Source organism: Ambystoma mexicanum, chromosome 1p, assembly GCF_040938575.1.
Source record: "Ambystoma mexicanum isolate Mex_15411 chromosome 1p, UKY_AmexF1_1, whole genome shotgun sequence".
Classification (NCBI taxonomy): Eukaryota; Metazoa; Chordata; class Amphibia; order Caudata; family Ambystomatidae; genus Ambystoma; species Ambystoma mexicanum.
In genome coordinates this window covers 1,507,104,332-1,507,131,881 of record NC_090921.1, presented here as the reverse complement: position 1 = coordinate 1,507,131,881, position 27,550 = coordinate 1,507,104,332, and the positions used below count along the sequence as shown (strand labels likewise).

The following is a 27,550-nucleotide window of genomic DNA, read 5'->3' as shown; positions in this document are numbered from 1 at the left end:
AATTTTCCTCTCCCCTCCCATCTTCATAGCAATTGGCTGAGGCAGTCAGGTGTCTGTGTGCTCTATTTTTGGAGTCCTTTCTTGCTGCTTTTGCCTGCCTTCCTATTAGTAATCCATACCCATCCTGGTACAGAAATAAACTGGTAAGGAGTTTACAGCCTGTTTGGTGTCCTTTTGAAGGGATGTAACCGTGTTTGTAGTGTAATTTCAAATCTGTTTCTGTTTATTTTGTTGCTTGATTGATTCTAGAGGGCACTGCCTTTGTGATGTAGTCCTTTGTTTGTTTTCAGTCCTTTTTCCTCTCTCCTCCCATCTTCATAGCAATTGGCTGAGGCAGTCAGATGTTCATGTCCTCTGTTTTGGAGTACTTTCTTAATGCTTTCCCTTGCCTTCCTGTTAGTTATCCATAGACATCATGTACAGCAAGCACTTGGTAAGGAGTTTACAGCCTGTGTTGTGTCTTTTTTGAGGGATTTAGCCGTTTTTAAAATCTGATTTCAAATCTGTTTATTGTGCTGAATTGCTTTTAGAGGGCAATGCCTTTGTGATGTAGTACTTTGTTTCTGTAAATTTTCCTCTCCCCTCCCATCTTCATAGCAATTGGCTGAGGCAGTCAGGTGTCTGTGTGCTCTATTTTTGGAGTCCTTTCTTGCTGCTTTTGCCTGCCTTCCTATTAGTAATCCATACCCATCCTGGTACAGAAATAAACTGGTAAGGAGTTTACAGCCTGTTTGGTGTCCTTTTGAAGGGATGTAACCGTGTTTGTAGTGTAATTTCAAATCTGTTTCGGTTTATTTTGTTGCTTGATTGATTCTAGAGGGCACTGCCTTTGTGATGTAGTCCTTTGTTTGTTTTCAGTCCTTTTTCCTCTCTCCTCCCATCTTCATAGCAATTGGCTGAGGCAGTCAGATGTTCATGTCCTCTGTTTTTAGAGTAATTTCTTACTGCTTTCCCCTGCCTTCCTGTTAGTATTCCATAGCAGTCCAGTACAGTAAGCACCCGGTAAGGAGTTTACAGCCCATTTGGTGTCCTTTTTTGAGGGGTTAACCTGTGTTCGAGTGTGATGGATTTCTTTAGAGGGCGCTGGCTTTGTGGTCTATTCACTTTCCTCTGTTTTTGGAGTAGTTTCATTCTGATTTCCCAGCCTTCCAGTGAGTAATCCATTGCCATCCTGTAGGTCCCCCTGCTTTCAGGATAGCCCTATTTGTTTATCCAGCTCCATCCACACTTTGTGGACCTCCCTCTCCCTCCATTCCTTCACCCTGCCATTTTCCCTGCCCACCCCTTCCCTGATTGGCCCAATTTATGAGGAAGCACTCTTAGCCGTGACTCCCAGAGCAGCCTTTTTCAGGCAGCTATCCAATTGACTAGGCAAAGGGCCCCAAGTTCGGGCACCTCCCTTGCCTGATGGCCTACTTGTCCTGGGTGAGCTGCCAGGCCTCTAAGGCTTCCTGCAGCAACTACTAGGTAAGGGATGACTATTTGCCTGCATAACCAGTGCTATATCGCTGAGGTGATTGCTAGCGCGTTGGTACCTTAAGAAGGTAATTAAGCATTTCCTTAAACAGAAAAATGTTTACCCCAGGGAGAACTTATTAGAATCAAGAGAAAAAATGGCACCTCAAAGTTGGTGTATGCCACCATCTTCTGCCACTTGAGAGATTCTATTTGCAATCTTACTGTATACATTTGTCACATTTACAGGTTGCAGACCCCAACCTGCCAATACCACTTTTTGCCTTTAAAAAAGGCATGAACTTGTGTCAATCTTTGGTTCATTGCACCACAGAAAAGACTGATACCACCACTGATACCTGGTCTATGTTAGGCTTACCACCTATTGTAGGGCATTTTAAGTGTGAACAATGTGCTGTATATGATTGTACAAAACAAACTGCCGTTTAGTTAGAAGAGGTAAAACATGGAATCATAGATCCCGGGAGGATAGCTCAGCGGCAGCGTGCGCGTCTTGGAAGCAAGACGCCACGAAGCAACAACAGGTTCGATCCCCGGGTCCGCGCTTAGAAACCTCTGGGTGTTTAAGCGCGTTATAAATACGTAACTAAGACAAAAAAAACACAATTACGCAATTAAGAAAAGCAAACAATTCCTGTAACAGCGCCTCGATGCCTGCGGGCTGTGTGAGCGCTTTATAAATGTAAAATAAAATAAAAATAAAAAATAAATAGATAATTCACTAATTACCAATTATAAAATGTTGTTTATCCTATCAAATGTATATGCAACAAAATGTTGGGAAAACTTCACTGGCTGTGCATGTACGTATCAGGGAACACAATTCACGCATCAGATATGTTAGCGGCCCCCTTCCTGGCACATTTCTGAGAAGTTCAACATTCAGATGAAGATTTTGAATGGTGAATGATTGAAAATGTACTAGACATTAGGAGTAATGTCAATGTAGAAATCCTTCTGAGAAGACTGAAAACATTTTGGATTTATCAACTACAAACACACAATGATGTTCTCAATGATCAGTTGGACTGGACTGTTTTGATTTAATTTTCACATCGCTTGTTTGCCTATGATGTGTACAGTTGTCCTGACATCTGGGCCCGACTTACACATGTTTAAAGGTCCTTTAGTGATGTATTTTACAGCGCTGCTACAATTCTTGTTTGCACACTAAAAGTTGAATTCTCTGCTTGAAATCTTTTCAGCCTGTTTTTGAGCTGGTGTGCTTTTCCTTATTATAGAGAGTTCTCCCACACTTCAAGCTTTATTTTCAGCTTCATTGTGTATTATTAGGATTTTGACAATTTTCTTCCTTTTCAGTTCCGGTGTGCATACACATTTTTGAATGCTTTGTTTGAATTCTTTTCAACTGTTTTTGAGTTAGGGTGCTCTTCCCTATTATAGAGAGTTCCTACATACTTTGTTCTTTTTTAGCCTTATTGTATTGAACCATGATTTCAGCAATTTTTTACTCTTTCACTATGGCCGACACGCTATGCTCCTTTACTTGCATTGAATGTGCTTGTCTGTTCTTTGTGTTCAGACGTGGCACATCAAAGTTAGCCTTTCCAGCAGCTACATCCTTTATTTATAGAGATACATCGCTGAGGGTCCGCTTAGATGAAGCTGGACACCTTACTGATCCGATCAAAGCAGAGAAAGGAGTTAGGCAGGGGTGTCTGGGCACACCATTCTTCTTTAATTTATATCTGGTGGATATGGGTCCTTTTCTACAATCATCAGCATTGGTGAGCACTAAGATTAACGCAACAAAGATTCATTGGTTGGCTTATGCCGATGATATGGTTTTGGTAGATAAAACAGCTGTGGTCCTTCAGCGTCTTTTGCATAGACTCAGCGAATATGCTAAACTAAACGACCTATCCATCAACCCAAAGACATTCGGGGTGATAGCGTTTAGACATCTGCGCAAACAGGTAAGGTTTGCACATTGAGTACTGGAAGATCAGGTTAACCTGAGGGTCGAGGAAGTGCTGTATTTGGGTTACTCAATCTATGCCTCTCCATCAAGATGTAAAATAGAACATAACACACAGAACAAAATAGATAAATTAGTTCTGCAGATGAAAAAGATCCTTTTCACACTTTGCAAATTCTCTGTCAAACCTTTAGTAAGGTTTTACATAGCAAAGGTAGGGCCAGTAATTCTATATGGCCTTGAGGCCAAACCCTTTTTGTGGGATGCCGATTGGCAAAAATTCAAGAGCTCAATCTGGAAAAGAGTTCTCGGCCTTCCACCAAGCCTTTCAATGTAATGCCTTAGGTTTGAACTATGTTTGAAAGTCACTAGCGTCACTAGCAGAATGGAGACTACTCTCCCTTTATAGGCTGATTATTGCACCTCAGAAGGAATCTTTATATGAGGACGTCAAATTACATCTGACAGCCTGCAAATCAAAGATGCTGCTTCATTTAGAACTAAAAGGTAAAACAATCCTTGAAAAAGCTGACTCTACCACTGAAACAATAATATCCAATCCATTGAAATTGAAAAGAGAGACAATGGACTGGATTGAAACTATTGAGAGTTTGCGATCGAGTAAGCTATGGAACAGCTTCTTGGCGGTAGATAAGTAATTGGGATTCCTTCCAAATTATCTGGGGAAATTTCCAGACTGGAAAATTAGAAGAAACTTTCTGGGTGTGCGTCTCAATCTCATTCACACTGGGGAAATATTGAGTAAGAGGGGACAAGGGGAAACAGCACCTGAATTATGCAACACATGTGCGAATCCAGCTAAACAGAGCTTGAAACATCTTTTGATGCATTGCGAGGGCACGTGGGAAACAAGATTAATCTATTTTTCCAGATTTGTGAGAGAGAAGAAAGGATGCTCTCAGAAATTTTCTGGAATAGATTAATCTCAGGTCAGAACACAGCCATAACAATAGACGTGGTTCAAGTTTTACAGAGGGGCAGACTAATCAATGAACAACATCTATTGAATACAAACAATAGGTCTGGTGGACCGTTTTGGCTGCGTTGCTAGAGCACGCCATGGAAAGTGAAGTGGTTTACACACTGAGAATTGTAAAGGTTAAAGCTAAGGGAGCAAAATGAATGAAGAGAAGTGTTGTTATGTATCACTTGGTTATTGTTTTACACCGACATTCTTTTCTTTTTATATGTTATTAGGAATGCGGTTTTACTAGGTAACATTTGAGAAATGATTTTTTAATAGTCTATTTTTTCTTTCTTTTTTTTTCTCCTTTGCTCTTTTCTTTTTCTTTGTTTATTCTTGACTTTGCTTGCTTTGCAACTGTTGAAGAATTTTGCTTTAGAACTAAGTTGGAAGATCATCTGAAAGTTTCTATTTTTGTAAAGGTTGTTTTTCACAATCATATACAAATAAAAAAAATAAAAGGATTACACCATGGGTATGTAGTTTCTCAAGCTCTTTTACTCTAACGAGTTACTTTCCATTAGCCGAGGGACAAACTTGAAAGGATGCATGTTTGTGTGTCACAACCTTAAGCAGTTATGGGTATCACACACTTGAAAGTCTGGAAACTGATGAATGATAGACTTTCCCCACTAGAGCGTGGCCTGCAGGAATATAAATCACCTGACAGGCCAGGGGCTTGAGTGAAAAGGCAGGAGCGGCAACAATAGAGCTAGAGGAAAGAACAATAACAATCGTTCAGCACAGTAGTCCAATATGCCAACCTTGGTAACAGCCGGCCTCACCTTCCCACTCTTACCTGCTCTGTGAAAGAAGAGACCAGAAACCTACTTGGTGCTACAAGAATCAGTAAGGTTTTGAGAGTTCAGAAATCCAAAGAGTAAGTGTTTGACAGTCCACAATCCCAAAGAGTCAGTGCTGATTCACCTAACTCGGGCGGCACGAGGGTGCAAGTTAAAGAAATAGTCCCAAAAGTAATCCTCTGGAATTCAGCAGAGCGCCCACAGGCAAGCAATGGATGGGTGACCAGTGGTGATGTCAGGAGAGCGTCCAAAAGGTCACCTGTTTTCCAAGATATGGGTCCTTAATAATTCAGCAAAGCGTCCAAGGTGTCACCAAAATGAAACAAAAGGAAACTTCACAAGAAGTGACAGGAAAAGGAGTGTTAGGGAGTTCGTGTGTGACAAGAAATGCTGGAAAGAAGCAAAACAGTGTAAAGTGTACAGTTAGTGACTGTTAAGGACATGGAAACTGCTTAACGAATAAGCACTGGCACATGAAACAAAAACCGGAATCCAAGTAATGTTACTACGCGGCGAGGCAAAACAAAACAGTCCATGTATGCAAAACCAGCATCCGGTAACCGAGGGATCAATCAGAGGGAGCCAGCGTCGAAGATCAAGTGACAATCCAAAAGGCAGTAATCCGCAGTGGAAGGTAGGGTCCAAAAAGCCGGAGTCACGTTGCACAAATAACAGAACCAAACTCACTCGAAAAAAATGGCTCAAAACTCAGTTAAGGAGCACCCGAGCTGCGGGTCGGGTTACTACAAATAGTTGATACGCGTAAGGATGCAGAAACCACGTTGCGCGTACCTCACGTGACTGTTGTGCCTAAGACGTGCTACTGGCGAGGCGTGTTGGGAGGTGTAGTCGAGTAGGACCGCGGAGCCTGCGACGTTGACAGAGGCGCCTGGGCAACCTCCAGATGGCATGAGGTGTGTCCAGACGCTGTTATCGCCGCGCAGTGAACCAGGTCATGACATTGTGTTTCTTCTTTTTCCATACTTTGAATTTCATGGTGTTTTATCAGCTTTTTTACAAGCATGGAAAAGCCTGAATCCTGCATGCTGTTATTTCCCAGTACAGTTTTTGATTTCAGCTATTAAGTTTCTCTTTTCTAGTGGTGATGGTTATGGCCTCGAGTTTTGAGCCATTTGTTCCTTGATGTGTCTAAGTGTTTAGATTGGTGCCCACTTACTGATTTTTGGCTTTGTTTGCCCCACACATGTCTCTATCCACATAGCAAAGTATTGATCAGGTAATAGAGACTTCAATTGGGACTTGTTCCCCAATTAATTACCGGTATGTGATATCTTATTTGTACACTAAAGTACTGTTCACATAGTTTGTGTTTAGTGAGTATTTTATGATGTACATATTGTGCTTCGTCCTTGCACGACTTTGGAATACGGCTTTGAGGAAGAAGTTACATAATTTTGGTCTGTCAACACTAGTGACCTGCCTGGGGAGCCAATTTATGTGTCTTATCTTGTGTTGCCCTCCAGACATATTCTAGAGCTATGTTCAGCACTTGATTCAATTCTACGCCCACACTAGTTGGGCCTGGTATATTTTAGGTGTACAGTGTCTGGGTGGTCTGTGCTATGCATTTTAATCTCCTCTGCCGGCACTGGGTGAGATGTCCCCCGGGACCAAGGCCGGCATAAGCACTGAGATACCCCATTTATTGCAGGGGGCCAAGGGACCAGCAGAGCGCCACCAGAAGTACCCTGGCCCACCCCCGCAAGCCGAGGGGTGAGCGACAGTAGGAAAGCTGTGGGCGCCAGACATGCAGAAAGCCGCCGCTGTGTGGCACGGCCTGGGGAGGTGAGGCCGCGCTGGGAAAGCTAGCAGCAGAGGAGCAGCCGCACAAAGCGTGCTGCTGAAAGAGGGGATTCCGGCCAGGATCCCCCACGGAAACGGCAGCTGTATGGGTTGGCTTGGAGAGCCAGGGTGAGGAGAGCTGCAGCAGGGTTCAGGGTGGGCTGTGATCCGCTTTGTGAAAAGAGCAAGCTTATGTCACTAGAGAGGCTGGTCTGCACAGGAGTGCAGCAGGTGCTATTGCGAGACCTGGTGAAGAAAGGCGGAGGAAGGACCAAGTCCAGCTTGTTCTGCTGCAGGGGTGAACAGACCCCAGACCCAGGGATGAGGTGACAAAGTGGGTCTGGGAGCTGAGAGGCCCTTATCTACTTTGGAGATATAAAGGCCCACCGTGACATCAAGGGAGGGAGGAACAGGGCCCTGTGTGCTAGTAAAAGAGCTGTTGGTGGAGCCCTGCCTCACTGGCCCCTACTGGGTCTAAAGAGGATCCTGGCCAGATGAAACACCGTGGTGGGGAGAAGTGCCTGGTGCCGGGGTCCGCTGTCTCTCTGGCCTGGATGGAGATTGGGCTGTGAATCAGGTACCACTAGAAGAATCGGGACGCTCCTGTATGTCTCCTTGCAAAGCGCAGGCTAGGGCTCACTCAGTGACTTCCCTCTGGACCCACACAGTGACAGGAGGAGAGGCTGACAGAGGGGTGGACCATGGTGAGCAAGTGCTTTGAAACACTTGCCTGTGTCTAGGCGCTTTATAAATAAAAAATACCATACCATACCAAGTCAGCTGAAGCAGTTGGGGACGCCAAACTCACTAAGACTGACTTCCTGGAATATATGGCCACCTTAAAAAAGGATATTTCTCTATCAATCAGGAAGGAAGTTGTGGAGGCCACGGAGGGGCTACAGAAGTCTCTGGTGGACCTTGCTACAGATATGAGACGAATAGGCGCCAGAGCAGAAGATACAGAGGAGGTGATACACTCGCTGCAGGAAGATGTTGTGCACCTAAAGGGTGAACTGTCTGGACATGGTATGGAAGAACTGATTTCCACCTTTGAAGACCTTGAGAACAGGCACTGAAGCAGAACTTGCCGATCCAGGGCCTGGAAGAGAATGTGGAGGGGGCGGATATGCAATCATGTATTCTTTGTTTCTTCAGGGATGTGTTCCCAGATGTGATGATGGAGGAGATCTCCCTGGACTGTGTGTACAGGGTGGGACCACTACGGACAGCCCTAGAGGGCAGCCCAGAGACATTATGAAGTTTCATGCATATACGATTAAAGAGAAGATCTTGAAGGCCTCCAAATCCATGGAAAAAATGTCCTATGGCAATCAGAAGCTGCACATATTCCATGACCTAGAGGCCCTGACCCTGCAGAAGAGACTGGTATTCCGCCGGTGATGGGGAAGCTGAGGCAGGAAAATATCCCATATCATTGGACTTTCCCGTTTGGCTTGCTTTTCAGCTGGGAGGGGAAGCAAAGGCAATGTATGACACTTGTGGAGGCGGCCGGGGTGCAGGGTGTTGTGATATCTCAGTAGGAGGATGATGGGGATGGTGGCTGGCAACGGAGCCAGATAGGGGGAGAGAGAGGTGGAAAGAGTGCCCCACAGGGGCCAGTGAGATGATCTTAGTTATGTAGCAGTGGGGGGGGATCTTTGTCAAAGCATGGTCCAAAGTAGGGATGCAGGCTGTCTACTAGTGGCCAGTTGATGGACCGGGGGGGCATGTTCCTTGGGGGGGCTTAAAGAAGGCTTGCCGGACATGGGGTGTTCAACCCTGTGGGGGCAATACTGCTTGTCCAGGAGTATGATATGATATTTATAACACGCTTAATACACAGAGGTTTCTAAGTGCGGACCCGGGATTGGAACACGTGTTGCTCCGTGTCATCTTGCTTCCAAGGTGAGCACGTTGCTACTAAGCTATCCTCCCGAGACCAAGTGAAAGATGTTTTGTGGGTTACTGTTTCTGTTCTTACTTGCTACAGGAAGCAAAGGATGCTAGCAATATGTGTCATCACCAGCGGTGGAAATATTCTCAGGATGCTGGATCTGGGAGGATTGGGGTGACATGCATTTTCTATGCCTGCCCATATTAGCCACGCTTAATATGTCCTGCGATCTGATTGGCAGAGCAGGCCATCTACACTATGCGATGAAAACTGTTTAATATTGGGTGTAATGTAGGCCTCCTTGCTATAATCCACAGCCCTGTGTAAACACGTTTATATTTAGTGAAATGCAAGCCGCAACATTTGCTTTTCCATGTTGGGATGAAGTACATTAGAGTTTTTTTCTAAAAGTCTGGGCTCCGAGCCAATGACCTGGAGCCTAGAACAGCACCTTCTGATTGTATAAACAATGTCTGTTAACCGCTATGGAGCCCCAATCCAGGAAGGAAGCCAATGTACTCGCAAAACAAAAAACATAGATTGCGAACACTGCGAACTACAAAATGCTGGCCTTCTGTGGTTCTATTATGAAAGACAGGGTCATGTGATGGGTCATGCTGTGCACAAGAAGGGAATGCAGTTTTTCCAGTCCTCTTCAACTCCCTACCTTCTACGTTAGTGAGTAAAAGGGGCCTCTTTTACCCTGCATTTGATATCACATTGAGAAAGGTATTGAGGTAATAATAATAATAATCATTTAGCATTATTAATAATAATAATCATGATTCTTGATTGAGGCACAGTCCTCTATGAAATTGCCTATCACGACTTGGTGAAGCAGGTTGTTGGTTTCTAAGGTGACTTTGATTTCTTGGAGAAGATTGATCAGTCTTAGGGCCTCATTACACGGAAGGCGGTAAACCATGGTGCTAATAGCACCATGGTTGCCGCCGGTACCATACCGGTACCACCATGGAGGAAAGGGGAATTACCACCCCATTCCAAGGTTGGCGGCGCAGTAATTCCCCCTTTCTCCATGGCCCTTCCCAATTCCCATTTTTGCCCCATAGGGCTCAATGGGAATGGGGAAGGGGCTAATTACGGTACCGCAAATTGCGGTACCGTAATTAGCACCAAGGTCCCTTTGCGGGTCCCAACTTTAACTGCTGGTCTACACCAGCCGTTAAGGTCGGATCCCACAAAGGGACCTCGTAGTAAGGTGGTAAGGGTTTACCGGTACCGGTGCCCTTACCGGTACCGGTAAACCCTTACCACCTACCGTGTAATGAGGTCCCTAGTCTTGATTTGAGGGAGAGGCAAATGACAATCGTTCCACTTTTCCATTAATGTTTTACTGCATTTTAAGTGTATTGTGTAAAGTGGTGATAATAATGATGATGTTTCTTTATACCATATTTGTCATAATTAAAAGGATTTATTTTGCATATGATAGTGTAAGACACATTCATTGAGTGTTCATTACTGAGTGATGTCAGATGACTTTGAAGATTATTATTAAGTGCGGAGCATCTATTTAAACTACAGTGTATTGATGTGTTATACAAGGTGCATGTCTTTATTTCACACAAAGGGTTAAGAGATGGTGCAAGCAACTATCAATATAAATGTATGTGACATTGGTAAACCCCTTGTGTTGGCAATTGTGAGCAACTGCCTACTGCAGGGATTGTTGCCTGTTCTCTTCTCTGTTAAACAGTGACAGGCACATGCTTTTCTCTACCCCTACACCTACCACGCCCCTTTTGGGGTGTGTCGTGGACTCTCCCCTGGGGTGGAGGCAAGACTCTGGAGGTAGGGGTGATAAAATCACATCAGAGGTGAGTCTGTTTTTTTCCTCTTGCTAAACATTTGCTAGTACTATGGAACTACGCTGCCTATCTCAACGTGAGGGGCTTGAACTCACCCAGGAAATACAACATGTTGTCCTGTAGGCTTAAAAATTAGCGAGTGGATGTGGCGTTTTTGCAAGAGACTCCCCTTCAGAGGGTGGATACTGGTAGAACTCACAGCAGAGCGTTCCCACAGCAGTTTCATTCCACACATAGGCATAAAAGGAGAGTGGGCACCCTTATCAATAGGAACAGCGACTTTAGGGTACAGATGGAGAAGTATGATAAAGAGAGCCGCTATGAATTTGTGTCTGAGCTGCTGGGGACTTCGCAGAGTTACGTTTGCCTCAATCTATGGGCCAAACTCTAGGCAGAATGAGTTCTTGCACTCAGTACTGGGGGAAGTGTTGGGATTTGCAGATAGGCATTTTCTTTTGGGTAGGGATTTTAATTTGTCGATGGATCCCAAGTGGGATAAGTCAAAAGGAGGCTATTGTGGGGCGGTGAAGCCATCTAGGACCCTACTTAATCAAATTGCTGACTCCCATCTGGTAGATGTGTGGCATCATACGCCTACCAGGGTTAGGGACTACAGCTATTTTTACCACACCCACCGCTTGTTCTCAAGGATCGACTACTTCTGGTTAGGGGAAGACTTACGCCCAGGAATGAGAGGGGTTTAGATAGGCATGATATATTTTGTTTGACCGGGCTACGCGGGCATGCGGCTGGGGAATGGTGCAAGGCTTCTGTGTTAATGTTTGGTTATGCTTTGTTGTTCTCACTTTGACAATCTGCACAACCACGAATGGTGGGTGCAATGCAACAGCTAAGGTATGAGCATTGTGTTATTCTTTACTGCTGTTTTATTATGAAATGCCAATAAAATGATTATAACAAAAAGGAAATCTAGCTTCAATTGAATATAGCCAATGGTGTTGAATGTATCTGCATATTGACCACTGGATCACACTCCGTGCTTTTGGAAAATATCCAAAGACAAGACCACCCACCCGCACGCTTCTGCTTTCACACACTATTTTAAGACACATCGCACAACACCTCTGCCATAAGAATACAGCTGTCCCCATCGACGTAAATGTTGGTCTTGCTGGACACATAATGAGTCTCCTGAACTTGCATACTCTCCAGACTACCTCGCAGCACCCATTCCCCTTCCAGCTCGACATGGGTAGCTAGCATGGACTTGGCAACCCCTACCAACCTCATATTGCCAAAAATACACAGGCATTCTAAAATCCTCTGACGAATTTCCCATACCTTGGACTTCGATCTTTGAGACCATACCAATGAGAAAAGGCGCTATACACATGACAAATTACATTACTAGACCTTTACCTTTGCTTTAGCAATACATTTCCTATAATCATGTCTTGCTCCCCTTTCAGCACTGCTGTATATTCCTATTACTTCCCTTCTTGTAACAGTGTTTCTTCCCAAGTTTTAAGAAAGCCATGGTTTGGCTTTATTCAGTGGCCGCCTTACAAAACACATTTCTTACACCATAATGGAATAGTTCACTTGACGATTGTCATAGGTCGTGCAAGTTGTCAATATCTGGCAAGATTACAGTGAAGCAAAACTTGTTATTTATTTAATTTATATATTTTTCTGACATCATGTAATGCCTTTTCAGTACACCTTTTATATGTTCACATAAAGCGTGTTATATTGTTAAGTATTGTACATTTCGGCATACATTGTTTAATTTCGCACTGCACATTGTTGCATTTTATTTGGGCATTGTGCCATCTTTCTTTCTCGTTTTAAACATGGCCTTGATACATGCATAAGGGATATCGCTGATTTTCACCAGTGCATTGTGTCTGGGCCTTGTTGCTTTCTAAGGGGCACTACTGCTCTGATCAAATATTACTACATTTGACATAGACGCATTTCATTCTGTTGAGGCAGAGTCAGCCTTCATCTTTCTGGACATTTCTATATCTTCACTCAGAACATTGCTGTAGCTCCCCAAACCCATCTGTATTTCTCACTTGAACATCATTGCAGCAAATGGTCTACCCGAGGGCTGCAAGCCCCCAAATTCTAACATGATGTAGTTGCATTTTCACAGTCCCCAAGGCATGTATATAGGTTGCTCTGCTTCTCTGAGTATTAAGGCTTTTTCATTGTCTGTGACTATGTCACTTACTATATTGGAGCATAAGAGAGAGGCGACAACTTCTGTGTTACATGTTTTTGGTAAAATATGTTAGCTATTTCCCTTTTCTTGCAGATGAGAAATCAAGTAAAATGAACCTGCGACCTGCAAAAAGCATGGATTCTCTAAATTCCATGCTGTCGGCTAATGAAGGTAAGCCTCTCATTTCCCCACTGGTCTGTGCAAGAAAGCAAGGCTTGAGACTAGTTGTCTATATTAGTGGCCTGTATAACTTGGGGGTTTCATGGAGAGCTAATAGATTCTTTCGTATGTAGATTTCTGTTCAACTCAAGTTTGTGGTAGGTCACACTATTGGGTAATGAAACCATAGGCACGCATTGTGAATTTTGTTTGTTTTCCCATTAAAGGGGGTGAATACCGTCTCTCAATGATCGCAAACGAAGCCAGCCATAGACATGAGATGTGTAACTGTTCAAGTGTTCTAGGGGTATTAGGAGGAGCTAATACTTGATTGCTCTAGTCGGGTATTTTCTGTCTTCCTTTCTTTAAACAAGCTAGGCAAATGCTATAATTAGATATTTAAATATCTTATCATACATTACCCATTGTTGCCCAGATTATGTGAAGTAGATGGAAGGTGATCTCAATTGACCTTTCATATTCTTTCAAACTAAATTTACTGCATCAATTAACTGACTTTATAAAGGCTTGCACGAGCAATTAATCTCATCCTCAATAACTGACCTACACATTTCGCTGTAATGTTGATAATTGTGTTCATATTTTACAACAGTATACAGAAACCACCATCACATCTGAGCAATTATTGAATCAGGAAGGTGTCTAGACCCACATACCCTATTTTAGATGGTATTTCCCACTCATGATTTCCACAAAAACATATTTACGCCGCCCAAAATATGAGTTAAGGTCCATCACCAGTATTAGTCGTCTCATTGCTAAGAATACACAAATGTCCTTATTTGTGGCTCAATTAAATGTCAGTTATCTTTTACTTTACTTTTACTTTATCTATTAATACTAATAATAATATTAATACTATTAATCTTTTTAATACCTGGAGCTGCCTTGCTATTTTGAAAGCACATGTTTTTGCCCACTATTGCCTGCTTATTTGACTGTTTTTGGCCCTTCCAAGATGGCCGCCGTGGTTTTCTTGGTTGTGTAGGCAGGCTGTGCTGAACCACCTCTCCTTGTGCTGCACTCCCATAGGTTCCTGAGTGTTTTCTTCCATCCAAACAAGGACCGGCAGGCCTTAGCCGGCCCTCTCAGCAAAGGCCCACTTCTGAGGCCCACTTCTAAGGCCCACTTCTAAGGCCCACTTCTAAGGCCCACTTCTAAGGCCCACTTCTAAGGCCCCTGTCTGCTCCCTGTCCGCTTCCGGAATGCTAATTGGGGTCCTCCCTGCACCTTAACCACAATGATGCTGCCACCTCACTCCTCTAAGAAATACGGACTGCCTTGACTTTGCCTCCTCGAGAACTACGGGTTAGTTCCCTCCTTATGGACTCACTCCTACTGCCTTTGACTATCACTGTTCTTTCTGCTTGTTACTCCCATGTTGTCATCCTGATGCGCAATGCTTTCTAAAACCCTTTGCTAACATCTGATTCCAAGATTGAAAAGTCAAATCTTGCTGTTTTTGCTTTGTGCTAAAAAGTCAAATCTTGTTGTTTTTGCTTTGTGCTAAAAAGTCAAATCTTGCTGCCCATTGCGAAATTCTCTGTATTTTGCTTGTATACTGTTGCTTCTCTATAACTTGCCAGCCCAGTGACCTCACCACTCTCTTTTGTCCCACACCTACCTGCCTTAGCCCCCAAGTATCTCCATTCTCTCCTCGCTTCCACCCCAATGGTGCTTTCTGTTTCTCCTATCTTTTCCAACTGCTTCTCCATTGACTATCCTTCCCTTCTCACTAAGTCTGGTAGGAAGAAGTTCAAAAAAAATATATTGGCCTCTAACCCTGGTCTTCCTATTGCTGACACCTACTCCAATGCTTCCCCCAGACAGACCCTCACCGACATCCTCTTTGTCGTTCCTTCGCCAGATCTATGGACTCCTCATATGGTCTCTGTGCTCTGCCCTATCTCCTCCTCTCCCATTAATGGTGGCACTCACTGGGAAGTTCTCATGGCTTCCTTCGACTCCTCTAAAGTCATCATTAATGTCTACCTAAATGGCACTGTCATGCTGCAAGGCCCTCAGGCCAATCTCCTCCTCTTTGATAGGCGCTTCCCTCATCTCATCAATTTCCTCTCATCTCCTCCTGTCCCCTCCTCTCCCCCCTTGGCTACCGTGCCCTCTCTCTCCTCCTCCTCCTCCTCTGCCCCTCCTAGGGCTCTTTCTCCTCCGCAGGGCGTACCTCTGATCTGTACCCCTCCCCGGAAGGTTTTTAAGGCTGGCAACCTTCTTCATATTGCCACTCTCAGCTCTGCTGTCAAACACTCCTCTGACATCTGCCACCTCCTTGAAGAACTATACCTTGATGTCTTTGGTCTTACTGAGACATGGTTCATGGCCAGCTCTGTCATGAGCTTTGACATTCTCCTCACTGATGGCTACAAGATCCTCTCAGCACGCAGATGCTCCCGGTCCGGTGGGGGGCTAGCCCTGTTCTTTCCTGAGTGGATTCCTGCCTCTATCATTCCCACTCAGACCTACTCCTCTTTTGAATGCCTTTTCTGTAGGCTTTTCTCTCACCTACCCATTCTCTTACTGTGGTTGCCATCTATCGGCCTCCTGGTCAAATCACCTCATTTCTCTCTGAGTGGGCGGACCTCTCCTCCTCCCTCCTGCCTCTACCACTCAATCCGTCGTCCTCAGTGACCTCAATATACATTTAGACTCTCATTGCTCCTCCTCTGTACTCTTTCGTGGCATCTGCGACTCCCTTTCCATCCTCCCCTCTGGCCCGACTCACTCTGCAGGGCACAAAGTCGATGTCTTGATCTCCTCTGACCTCCCCCTCTCCATCCCTCTGACCACTCCTCTCTCCTGGAGCGATCATTCCCTCCTCTCCTCTCATCTCATCTCTCCCTCTCTTCCCCCTAAGCCAAGCCTACCCCAACACTACCACCTACCTTCTCGGACATCCGGCCCATGAAGCGTGTGTCAGTTTATGCTTTTGCCGCCACTTTCTCTCCCTCCCCTCCACCTTTGACTGTCTCACATCCTGACACAGCCCTGTCTCTACTCTTCAATTTCTGATACTCGTGATGCTCTTGCCCCTGTCATGAGGATCTGTTTGAAGTCCAAAGCCAAGTGCAATTCCTGGTATGACTCTGACCTAGCTACACTTAAACCTAAGTGTAGGATGGCTGAGAGGAAATGGAGGACTTCCTGTTCATCCTCTGACAAACTGGCCTGTCACCTGCTACAAAGGCAATACCGACTCTCTGTCCTCACCAAGAAGAGAGTCCACATTCAAGCTCATGTCTCTGCGGCATCAAACAACTCGGCTGAACTCTTTAAAATCTGCAAGGAGCTGGCCAACCCTGCTGCAGTCTCTACCCCTCCTGTTGCCTCCCAGGCTCTTTGCAATGCCCTTGCCTCTCACTTCATTTCAAAAACCCAGGACATCCTGTTCCCCCCTCTCCACCCACACCCCTCCTCTCCCCTCGCCATCTGTGCTTGCGGACCCTCCTTTAGCCACCCCCCCACCATCCTTCTCTTCCTTTCTTCTGTTCTCCCCTGATGAGGTCGCTAGACAAGTCTGATCTATGAAAGCCTCGTCAAAACAGGTTCATCCCTGTTCCTCTAAAACCATCAAGGACCACATTGACGCCCTTGCTGATTTTTGCAACCACTCCTTTGCCTCAGGATCCTTCCCCCTCCCCTCTGAAGCACTCCTTTGTGCATCCTCTTCTCAAGAAACCCACAGCTGATCCTTCTTGTCCAGCTAACTATCGGCCAATTTCCATTACTCCCTTTCTGGGCAACCTCCTGGAAAAGTTGGCCATCTCTCCGCTTAACCTTCATTCCAATTCTGTTGGCTGTCTGAATGACCATTAGTCTGGCGTCAGAGCTGCCAGAAGCACGGAAACTGCTCTCCTGAACATCTGCTCTCCAACCTTGACTCTAACATTCCCTCTGTCCTCATCCTCCTCGATCTCTCTTCTACCTTCGACACAGTCAACCATACCATCCTGCTCAACCATCTCCGTGAAAACCTGGGTATCATTGATCAGGCTCTGGCCTGGCTGACCTCTTTCCTCTCAGATCGACCCTCCCAGGTCTAACTTGGGTCCTTCCTTTCATCTATCTTCCTCTCTACCTGTGGCATTCCCCAGGGGTCTAACCTCTCGCCCTGGCTTTTCAACCAATATCTGGCAACTCTCGCCCACTGTATTGCCACTTTCTGCTCAGATTTCCAGTGCTGCGCTGATGACACTCAACTCATTTTCAGGCTCCCCTCTGCCACCTCCTCTCCTTCTCTCATCTCTGATTGCCTAACTGCTATTCAAGATTGGTGTGCCGCCAATGATCTTTGTCTAAATGGCAACAAGATGGAGATCCTCCTCATCGGCACACCTTCACCATCCTTTCCCCTCACTCTCTGGCCAGCCTCCCTTGGTCCTCATCCTACCCCCACCTCCGAGACTAAGAACCTTGGGGTCATCTTTGACTCCACCCTTTCCTTCTCTGCCCACATCTCTGAGGTCTCCAAAAAGTCACATTTCCTACTGTACCTCCTCAGAGGTACTCTGCCTTTCCTCTCCTTCCCCCAGAACCTCATGGTATCCCAAGCTCTGGTTCACTCTAGGTTGGACTATTGTAACAGCCTCTTTCTATGTCTACCTGCCTCTACTCTCCGCCCTCTGCAACTAATCCAGAACAGGATTGCGAGACTTGTCCTTGGCCTCAAGCCCTAGGATTGTATCTCTCCAGCTCTGAAATCTCTCCATTGGCTCCCAGTGGATGCAAGGATTACATTCAAAACCCTCTGCATTGTCCACAAGGCTTTCTGGGGCCTGGGTCCAAAATACCTTCAGCTGTCCCTCTGCAAATACCTCCCCTCTCGAGCTCTTCGCTCCTCTACCTCCAACTGCCTCAGGGTCAGTCGTTTTTCAAAGAAACAAGATAGGGGTAGATCTCTGTCTTCGGCTGGGACCTCCCTTTTGGAACAGCCACCTTGCCACTCAAAAACTTGAGGAGAACCACCTGCGGTTCCGGAAACACCTCAAGACCTTCCTCTTTTCTTCTGCTTTCACTCCCACTCTCCCCTGCTTATCTGTTCTCTCTTGGCACCGTGCACCTGGCCACCCTCTGTCCTCTGGGCCCAGGTACCTGCTCGCCCCGCCACCCTCCCACATTGCCTCCGGGCCACCTCTTGAACTGGGGTCTGTATCTGTACCCATACAGCACCCCCTTTTTCTTCCTGCACTTATCCAACCTACCCTGTCTGCTGCCTTAAAGCTAGCACTTGCAGATTGCTGGCTGCACTATTACTGTTTGTTGCCTTTATTATTTATGTATTGTTATTTATCTGTTTCTCCTCTGCTTCGCACTTTCCACTTCTCCCCCCTTCCATGCACTTTTCCCCTCTGCCTCTCCCATGCACTTGCGCGCTCTCAATGTCACTGGGCCTAGTAAGATCGCTGTTTTGTTCTCCCCTGTTCCCCTCCCTTGCCTTGTCGCGCTCTGAAACACTTGTGTACGAGCGCAATAGAAATAAAATATCAATATCAATATAATGCACATCCAGAAGCCCGTGGGCGTGAGGGCGCAGACAAAGACATACACAACAGATAACCAATGCAGACCAAAGGTTTGAGGGGCTAGCAGTCAAGCCTCAGTGAGGAAGAGAGGGCGGAACTAATTACCGAAACAGCAAGGTCTTGAGTTCTCTCTTAAACAAAGTCAAGGAGGAAGAGCCTCTCAGTAAAGAGGGTAGAGAATTCCATAATAAGGGAGCAGTGCTGAAGAAAGCTCCTCTCTGGACCTTCTTAGTTTTACATTTAGGTAATTCGGTTGGTCCCTAATATGGTCTTGAAGATAAGCGGGCGTGGTACCCAGTCTACACTTAAATGTGATGACTAGTAACCTAAAGGTGATTTGTGCTTCCACCGGGAGCCAATGTAGGTAATGTCTGGCCGCAGTTACATGGGAGCGAAAAGCCAGGCCGTTGACCACTCTAACTGTGCCATTTTGGGCCCCTTCGAGTATATTGATGGTTACTTTACTGACTCCTGCCAAGAGACTGCAGCAATAGTCAATTTTGGCCCCGCGCAATGGTTTCAGCATTATCTTGGGAGATGTATGGTCTGAGATGGGCTAAGAGTTTGATATAATAGATCGCTGTTGAAACCGTACTCCCCACATAGGATTTCATGTTCACACCTGGTCAAGAATGACCCCCAAGATTTTAACCTTGGGTGGGGGGGAAATATTCACATCCCCCAACTGAAAATGTTTATAAGCCGGATCCAGCTTGGCAAGTGTCCCTGGAGATCACACAATCATAAGCTCTGTTTTTCCTTTGTTGAGCACCAAGTTATTCTGCATCATCCAGAGTTCAATGATAGAGATTATTCTATTCAGTTCGATTTCATCTTGAAGATGAGAGCCTGTGAGTGGAATAATGCATTGAGTATCATCTGCGTAATTGGAAAATAGGACCCCTTCCTGTCCAAGATGAGCAAAGAAGGGGGCCATAAAAATGTTATAGATACAGGGTGACGTGCAGGCACCCTGTGGCACTCCAAAGAGCACAGAGTTAGTGGGAGCCATGGAATCATCCGCACTAACCCTGCTTACTCTATTTGACAGGAAAGATAACATACATTGTACTGCCGCTGATGAAAAATTGGCCTCTTCCTTCAGACAATCTACCAGGATATTATGGTCGACAAGGTCAAACGCTGAAGATTGATCTAATGAGATAGAAGGGAGGTGAGACCTTTATCCATTCTACTCAAAAGCTTAGATTTTAAATCTAGAAGAGAGGTTTTGGTCCCAAAGGCCCTGTCTGAAGCCAGATTGCAGTGGGTGCAGAATAGGGAAAAGTTTAAGATGTTGAGTAATCTGTGAATAGGGTACTCAATCTAAAATTTTGAGGAGGAAGTGAGTATTGGTTATAGGCCTATAGTTTGCGGGAATATCCTGTGCCAGGCCAGGTTTTTTTTAGAAGTGGAGTGATCCATGCAAGTTTCAAATCATCGGGTACCACGCTGGTTGTGAGGAAGGAGTTAATACATTTACATATCGCCCCTACAAGAGTAGGTGGACAAGTCATAATGATGAAGGAAGAACAAGGATCACCCTTACATTTAGTAGCCTTGAGCTGGGAAATTACTATTCCGAGTTCCTCCGTGGTAATAGGGCTAAATAAGTAATAAGTTAAAAATTGGGATAGTCGCATCTCTAACAAAGGGTTTTACAGAGAGACACATTTTTTAGCTGTAATGCCTTCTTGAATACCCGCAAGTTTCATAACCATTGCATTTTGACTTTCAAGACACCACTTGGCATCTTTGACAATTATGGATGCCTGAGGTTGGGGTGTAGTCTCCTGCTCCTTAAGAATGTTAAACAATTCCTTCGAGTCAGAGGTAGCCAGGAGATTCCTGGGTTACGGTTATCCTTCTTGGCTGCCACTATAGCGGCCTTGTAGCTCTTGGAGGCTCTTTTAATGGCCACCAGAGCTAACGGTGTAGGGTAAAATAGCTTAAGTAAAGTAGATTTCATAGTTTGCAGTTCCGGGGAAAACCACGGTTTAGTTCGTTTTCCCTTTGCCATATTTGTCCACATTGTAGGAAAGTACAAATATTGCGTCAAGTCAAAAACTCATTATCTCATGTCATTATTATAACAAGCGTGAACGCTGTCTTTTGCCCTTCACATTTGCACTACGCAGTATGCCAAGCAGTGTTTCCTTTTGATTACACATGGCAAGCGGTGCTCACAATTACAATTAAACGATGTCTGACATGTTTGCAGCGTATCATTATCATGGTGATACATTGCGAGCACTGCAGGCTGCATTTACAATGAATCCCTGCGTAGTCCACCTACTTTATGTTGCTGCATAAAGCTGGCGGACCTCTTAGGGATATCTAGGATTTGTGCTGGCATGAAAATCTATGCCAGTGCAAATGCTGTAGCATCTGTATTGTCGCGAAGAAGAGAGGCAACAGAAAGGCAAGTTGCGTTCCGCCCCTCCTCACCACCATACAAATGAATGAAAATGGGGGGTAATGTAAAGAAGACGCCTAAAAGCTTTTACAGCTTTTAAGCATTTTCTTTACATCCCTGTTAAAATGAGTCCTGCTGTTTCAAAAGTGGACAGGTAAAGAACAATCCAATTTCCACGCAAGATTATTTTTTCTTTCTAGGAAGAGCTATTTTGCTGCAACTTCCTATTTAAAACAACAAAGAGAAAGCTAAAACATGGGGTAATGCTTTCACTTTGTTATATAGAAATCTTTTAATTTTATATGACACCTAATGCATGCTCATGTTAAATTCACTCCAGCAGAAACAAGTTTGCAATTTAAATGCCTATGGAGTGGACATTATCGCTTGGGATAATGACCTTTTCCCCAATTTATGGCCCTCGTCTACGCTTTAGGCCATAACTTATTGGCGGGTCATTACTCTGCGAAAATGACCCCTCCCTCAGTCTTTAAGGCTATATTATTGTTCACATATTTTCTTTATTTTTTTTATTTCAAATGATATAGTTTACAATAAACTTTTCATTTATCCATTGATTACCTTACATGTCATAAAATTCATTAAATAAAAAATTCACATATTGATCCAACAATTGAACAAAGTTATTGAACTGACAATGGGTGGTTCATAAAGTGGTTTAATTAAATCCACATGTAGCCTTTACGTTCCTGCTCTTTTTGATGTATGATAATAGGTGCTGTATTTTCCATTGTGTGGGTTATTCAATCCATTTTATATGCTTTGGGCCTAAAGCATTTCACTGAATCACAAGTAGCCATATATCCACTGCCAAATTCACATACAATAACACTTATGAGCATGTATCGAAACACCCCCTTCTCATACGTCACAAGGCACACAATCCACAGCCTTGTGCTGTGGACATCACATATTCTCATTGGGCACGACACATATTGAAATTCAATTGTGTATTCATTATGCTCAAATTGCACTTGTGTCCACATACATATTACACATGTTTTGTGATTCACAAAGAATCCCATATATGCCAGGGACAACGTGTGCCTACTACATTTGTGCAAATGGCTCTGATTCACACAAAAAGAGCAAATCACCATGGACAAGTCACTCGCAGCTCGGCCTCAAATGTGAAGGCGAATAATGAACAACTGTTTCTTTTTTTAAGCTTTTTAGTTGACAGTAGTGTCAAACTGCATGTAAGTGAATCACTTTTGGGAAAGAATATTACAGAGAAGTGACATTTGTTCATGTGGATTTTTTCACACCCAAAAACTGACTCACGGCAGCTTCCAACAGATTGCCACATAAGCAAGTTACTTGCTATTTTTTATGAATCTGGATGCTCCTTCTGTGTTTATGGGGGTGTCCCTCATCTACATTGCAGACCATTGCCTCTCCTCCAGATACCCTCACGCCCATCCATTAAGTCGCTCCTCCTGGAGCTTGTAAATTGCTCACGCACTGCACTATTCCCATACACGCATAATTCAATGTACCTGTTCTCAAATGCCCTGATTCAATGTTTGCAAGACAGATGAAACTGGCGCCACCACATTTCTCACAATTTTGCACAGTCTAAATGAATTTGTGGTAGAACAAATGCTTGCAGAATTGGGCCCATTGTGTGCCTTTAAAGCCTGGCCACTTACTGTTGGGTAGCACATTAATTTCTCACTTTAGATTTTAAGGTTCTTAATAGTTTCTTGGTGCAAAACATGACAGTGTTGTGTTCTGCCACATTTGCTGATACTGCAACAATTTCTTTCCATTCAGATCTGTATGGAGTGAGGAGCGGAGGGACCCAGAAGATCAATATTGCACTTCAGCATGAGAGCTTGTGCACCCATTCTAAGCAAGAAGGCAGCCATAGATTCAAGGAATCTGACAAGCACCCCAATATCAGCTGCCAGAATGAGGAAGGAATAGAAGGCGAGGCTTCTGCCAAGTCTGAACCCACCACCCCAAATCCCAGCCGAACATCCCATATGGCATACCAGCAAGGTCGTTCGCCCAAGGGCACCAAGAACCGAGCCGAGAAGTGTGCTGGCGTTCACATCTCTGGTCCTTTCTCTGTCACTGTTCCCTTTCACATAACGTCCAACCTCACCCTGTCACGTCTAACCCGGGGCCTGGAATGTCCAGCTATGAGTAATTTCCTACCAGACCGTGAAGAACCAGAAGGCCGTTCTCTACAGGAAGATATGATGCCTACAATGGAATCAGTTGAGATCCCCAATAATAACCTTGAGAAGCCTGGTGTGACAGAAGATAGCATTGGTGAGAATGTGTTTCAAACTGTGATATATTCTAACATTCACTGCTGTATGTTGGTTCTTGGGTTTACTTGCAGTACAGATGTATGTGTTTTAATGTCTCAGCACATTCACACAAGCTAAAGACCAATATAATTCCGTACACACAGGTTTTGTAACCTAATGGAGTTAGAACTTCAGTTTCAGTATGTAAAATGATATTCATTTTCTTTTTATTCACATTATCAATTTTTACAGTTACCCTTTGGTGGAAAGTTTTATTTAATAAAGAAAGCATTTACAAATATATTTTATATATATATAAATACAAATTATATTTATATATATGAATATATTTACAAATAAAGAAAACATAAAATAAGTGATAAATAATAATTGAAAAGAGAACTGATATACATGTTATAGTATTGAAATCAATGAAAAACTCCTGGTCTAATGTGTGAAATAAAAACATCAAGATGATTTCTGTTTCGCAAAACACGTTCTCTAGGGATTATTGTTTGCCTACGTACTACTTTATGATTCAAGGCCTATGTTTTTAAGGGATGCATCTGCATAAATCCCTCTTTGCATTTTAAAGGCTCAATGTTAGATTCAATTAATGGCACCACCACTGTTGAAATATTTGTGTTTTAATATTGACTCAATATTCACTCACGCAGATGTGACATGCCAGTCACATTCTTCCATCTATACAATCCCTCCCCCACAATTCTGGGCAAGGATCAGACAGTGAGGTAATCAAAATCAACATTTAAAAAAAAGAATGATGTACCTTCAACCAGCTACAACAACTCCAAGAATCTTTTCAATAACCAATATCCCTGCCTATATGAATCTCACTATTATCAGTCAATACAATCATTTACTCTTTTCAGAGAGTATTGTATTATAAAAATATACTATACATTCTGAACATTTCTATTCTACATGGGTTTATATTTAAATACCAACAAATGCTTCAAAGAAAATGTTTCAACATAAGGAAAGTGTGTTTAAGGTGTTTGATTTTCTTCAGTATTCAGACCACTATGCTACTGGAGGAAATTGCTCAAATAATTATTTTATGGCATATATACAATCCTCCAGCTCCCCTATGCAGGTGTGAGGTATTGGGCGTATTGGCTATTTGTAAGTCATTCAGCGCAGACAATGGGCCTCATTTGGAGTATGGCAGTCCAGAAATAAGGGTACCGTCCGGAACGTCATACTACAACAATGCCGGTAGGGGCCACAGATCCCCCGGCAGGCCTTTACCTGGTGGGTTTGCAGGACCCTACCAGCATGGTTGTCACAGAAGCACCAGCACGGTTAGCAACTACCCCTGGGTAAGGTGTGCAATACAAATAAATAAATACAAATACAAATACAGTGCTTTCGTGTCTCCATTTCCATGGAGTCCTATTGCACTCCATGGAAATGGAGAGTAACCATTACTGCCGCCCTTGTGATATCCCAGTGGCAAAGGGATATCAGGAGGCGGTACAGCTGTTATGGGGTTGCCGGAAACCCACCACCTGCCAGTGGGTTTCCAGCAAGCCCGTAATGAGGGTCAGTGGGCCTCATTCCGAGTTTGGAGGTAACCACGCCGCTATTTGCGGCATGGCTGCCTCTAAACTCGTCCCAACTCCTGCCTGGTGAATGAAGTAATTACCGGTCCATTCCGAGGTCGGAAGGACCGGTAATTCCCCATTCAGCAGGGCCATTCCCATTTGAGCCCCCATAGGGCTCAATGGGAAGGGGGAAGGCGGCAATAACGGTACTGCTAATTGCGGTACCGTTATTGACCCCGGTGTCCCTTTGCGAGTCCCGTCCTTAACGCCTGCTAAAAGCAGGCGTTAAGGAAGGACCCGCAAAGGGAACTCGTAGTAGGGCGCCAGGGGTTTATACTCTGCACAATTTTTAATAAGTACAATTCTTTTTCTCAGCATACATTTCGTTGCGCAAACATCTGATCTAAGACTATGGGCCACATCACGAGTTTGGTGGTAACCATTAAATGCGGCGGTAGTGCCATTACTGCCGCATTTAAGGGTCTGCCAGATCATGACCTTGGCAGATTTCCCCCCAGCTCTGAGCTGGGGGGAAATCAGCGGCAAATTTGCCGATTTTCGGCACGTTTACCGACGGCGGGAAATCCGCCAGCGGTAATAGTGCAAATTTTCCCCATTGGGCCCAATGGGGAATGAGGAATTCCCGAATGGGCCCGGAAGGGCAATAACCGTTCCACCAAACCAGTGATCCGGCGCTAATAGCGCCGGGGGGTTTGGTGGTAGGGTTACTGCCCAATTCGTGATGAGGCCCTATGGCTTTCCACAGCTGCATTAAATGCATGATGTCACTCCAGGTAGTAGTATTATGCATTTACACTATGGCCCAACATGACTTGACACCGGTTTAAGCAACTACTTATTTTTCAAATAACACTTAACATTACAAAGACACTTCCACTTCAAAGTGGTATATTCAGTTTCAAATGTTGTTTTTCAATGGGCCTCATCACAAGTCTGGCGGTAACACTTAAATGCGGCATTAGTGCTATTACCGCCGCATTTAAGGGTCTGCCAGATCATGGCTTTGGCGGATTTCCCCCCAGCTCTGAGCTGGGGCCCATAGTCAATTGGAATTTAAAGAACAACATCTCACTTTGTATTCAATATATATAGTCAGCAAAGAAGGAACAAGTTACTTACCTGTAACTGTTGTTCTCCAGCATGGGTCTGGCATGGATTCACATGCTCATGAATATTCCCCGTCGTCAGGCTGGGAATCCTCGGTAAAGAAAAAACCAGTATCAGTTTCGTTTCTGATCTGTCTTTCGTAGTAATAACCAATCACTGGTCTCTGCGTCATACTGACCACAGCCAATGACTGCCCTCTACCTAAGCACCGCCTCTGGCAGCCATCTTCAGATTTGGAAGCACGTGAAGTGGCAGTATGACCAAGGAAAGAGCCGCAGAGGGGTAGGCGGGAGGGTTCGCATGTGAATCCATGCCAGACCCATGCTGGAGAACAACAGTTACAGGTAAGTAACTTGTTCCTTCTCCAGCATGGGGTCTGGCATGGATTCACATGCTCATGAATAAAGAATACATAGCAGTACACACATGCAGAACCACGGGAGGTGGCAAAGGCTCAACATTAAGCATTACATCAAACTCAACATTAAGCATCTTACCTCCTCACCAGGCTCACCTCAGGCGAACAGGTTGCGCAGCACTGCTTGGCCGACCCTGGACTCCTCCCTGGAATCCCGGTCGACGCAGTAGAATTTCATTAAGGTGTGCGTCGACCTCCACGTAGCAGCCCTGCATATGTCCAGCAGGGGCACACCAGATAGGAACGCCGTGGTAGCTGCGATCGCTCTGGTGGAATGGGCTCTCGGACGGCCAGGCAGCGGTCGGTTTGCCAACCGGTGACAGTACATGATACAGCCGGAGAGCCATCCGGAAATGGAAGCCTTCGAGAGAGCCTTCCCCTGATTGACAGGTCCAAAGTTCACAAAGAGTTGTGACGTCTTCCGAAAACACTTCGTGCGGTCTACGTAGAACTTCAGCGCTCTAGCCACATCCAGTGAGTGCAAAGTCCTCTCAGCCGGCGACGAAGGCGACGGGAAGAATACAGGCAACACCAAGGGTTCGTTGAGGTGGAAGTCCGACGGTACCTTGGGCATGAAGGAGGGGTGTGTCCTGAGCACTACCCTCGTGTCGTGAAAAGTCAAGTACGGGGCCTTGCAGGAAAGGGCCTGGATCTCTCCCACCCGTCGTGCGGAGGTGATGGCCACAAGAAACGCTGTTTTCCACGACAGAAACTTCAACGGGGCCGAGTGCAGAGGCTCGAACGGAGGTCCCATGAGCTTGGTCAGCACCACGTTGAGCTCCCACGCCGGGGCCGGAGCCTTCACCGGCGGGAACGATCTAAACAGTCCCTTCATGAACTCTTTCACCAGACGATGAGACCACAAGGACGTCCGCCCCGTGGTTCTGGTGTATCGGGAGATCGCAGCAAGATGAATCTTGATGGACGCGTGTGCCAGTCCAGCTTTGGCCAGCGTCAGCAGGTACGGCAGTACTTGGGGAGCCGTAATCCGTAGAGGGTTAATCTTCTGTGCGTGGCACCAGACAGAGAACCTCTTCCATTTGTGTCCGTAGCATTTAAGAGTCGAGGACGCCCTGGCCTTTGCAAGAACCTCTCTGCAGTCGG

The 27,550-nt window shown here is 45.0% G+C and overlaps 1 protein-coding gene across 1 annotated transcript in view; it reads left to right on the top strand.

The window, feature by feature from the left end:
* ARHGAP30 (Rho GTPase activating protein 30) overlaps positions 1 to 27,550 on the top strand; it is a 2,240,907-nt gene that overhangs the window by 2,077,294 nt on the left and 136,063 nt on the right. The window contains exons 9-10 of the mRNA XM_069607204.1: positions 13,011 to 13,088; positions 22,848 to 23,351. Of these exons, the coding sequence (XP_069463305.1) occupies positions 13,011 to 13,088; positions 22,848 to 23,351 (582 nt within the window). The remainder of the gene's footprint in view (positions 1 to 13,010; positions 13,089 to 22,847; positions 23,352 to 27,550) is intronic.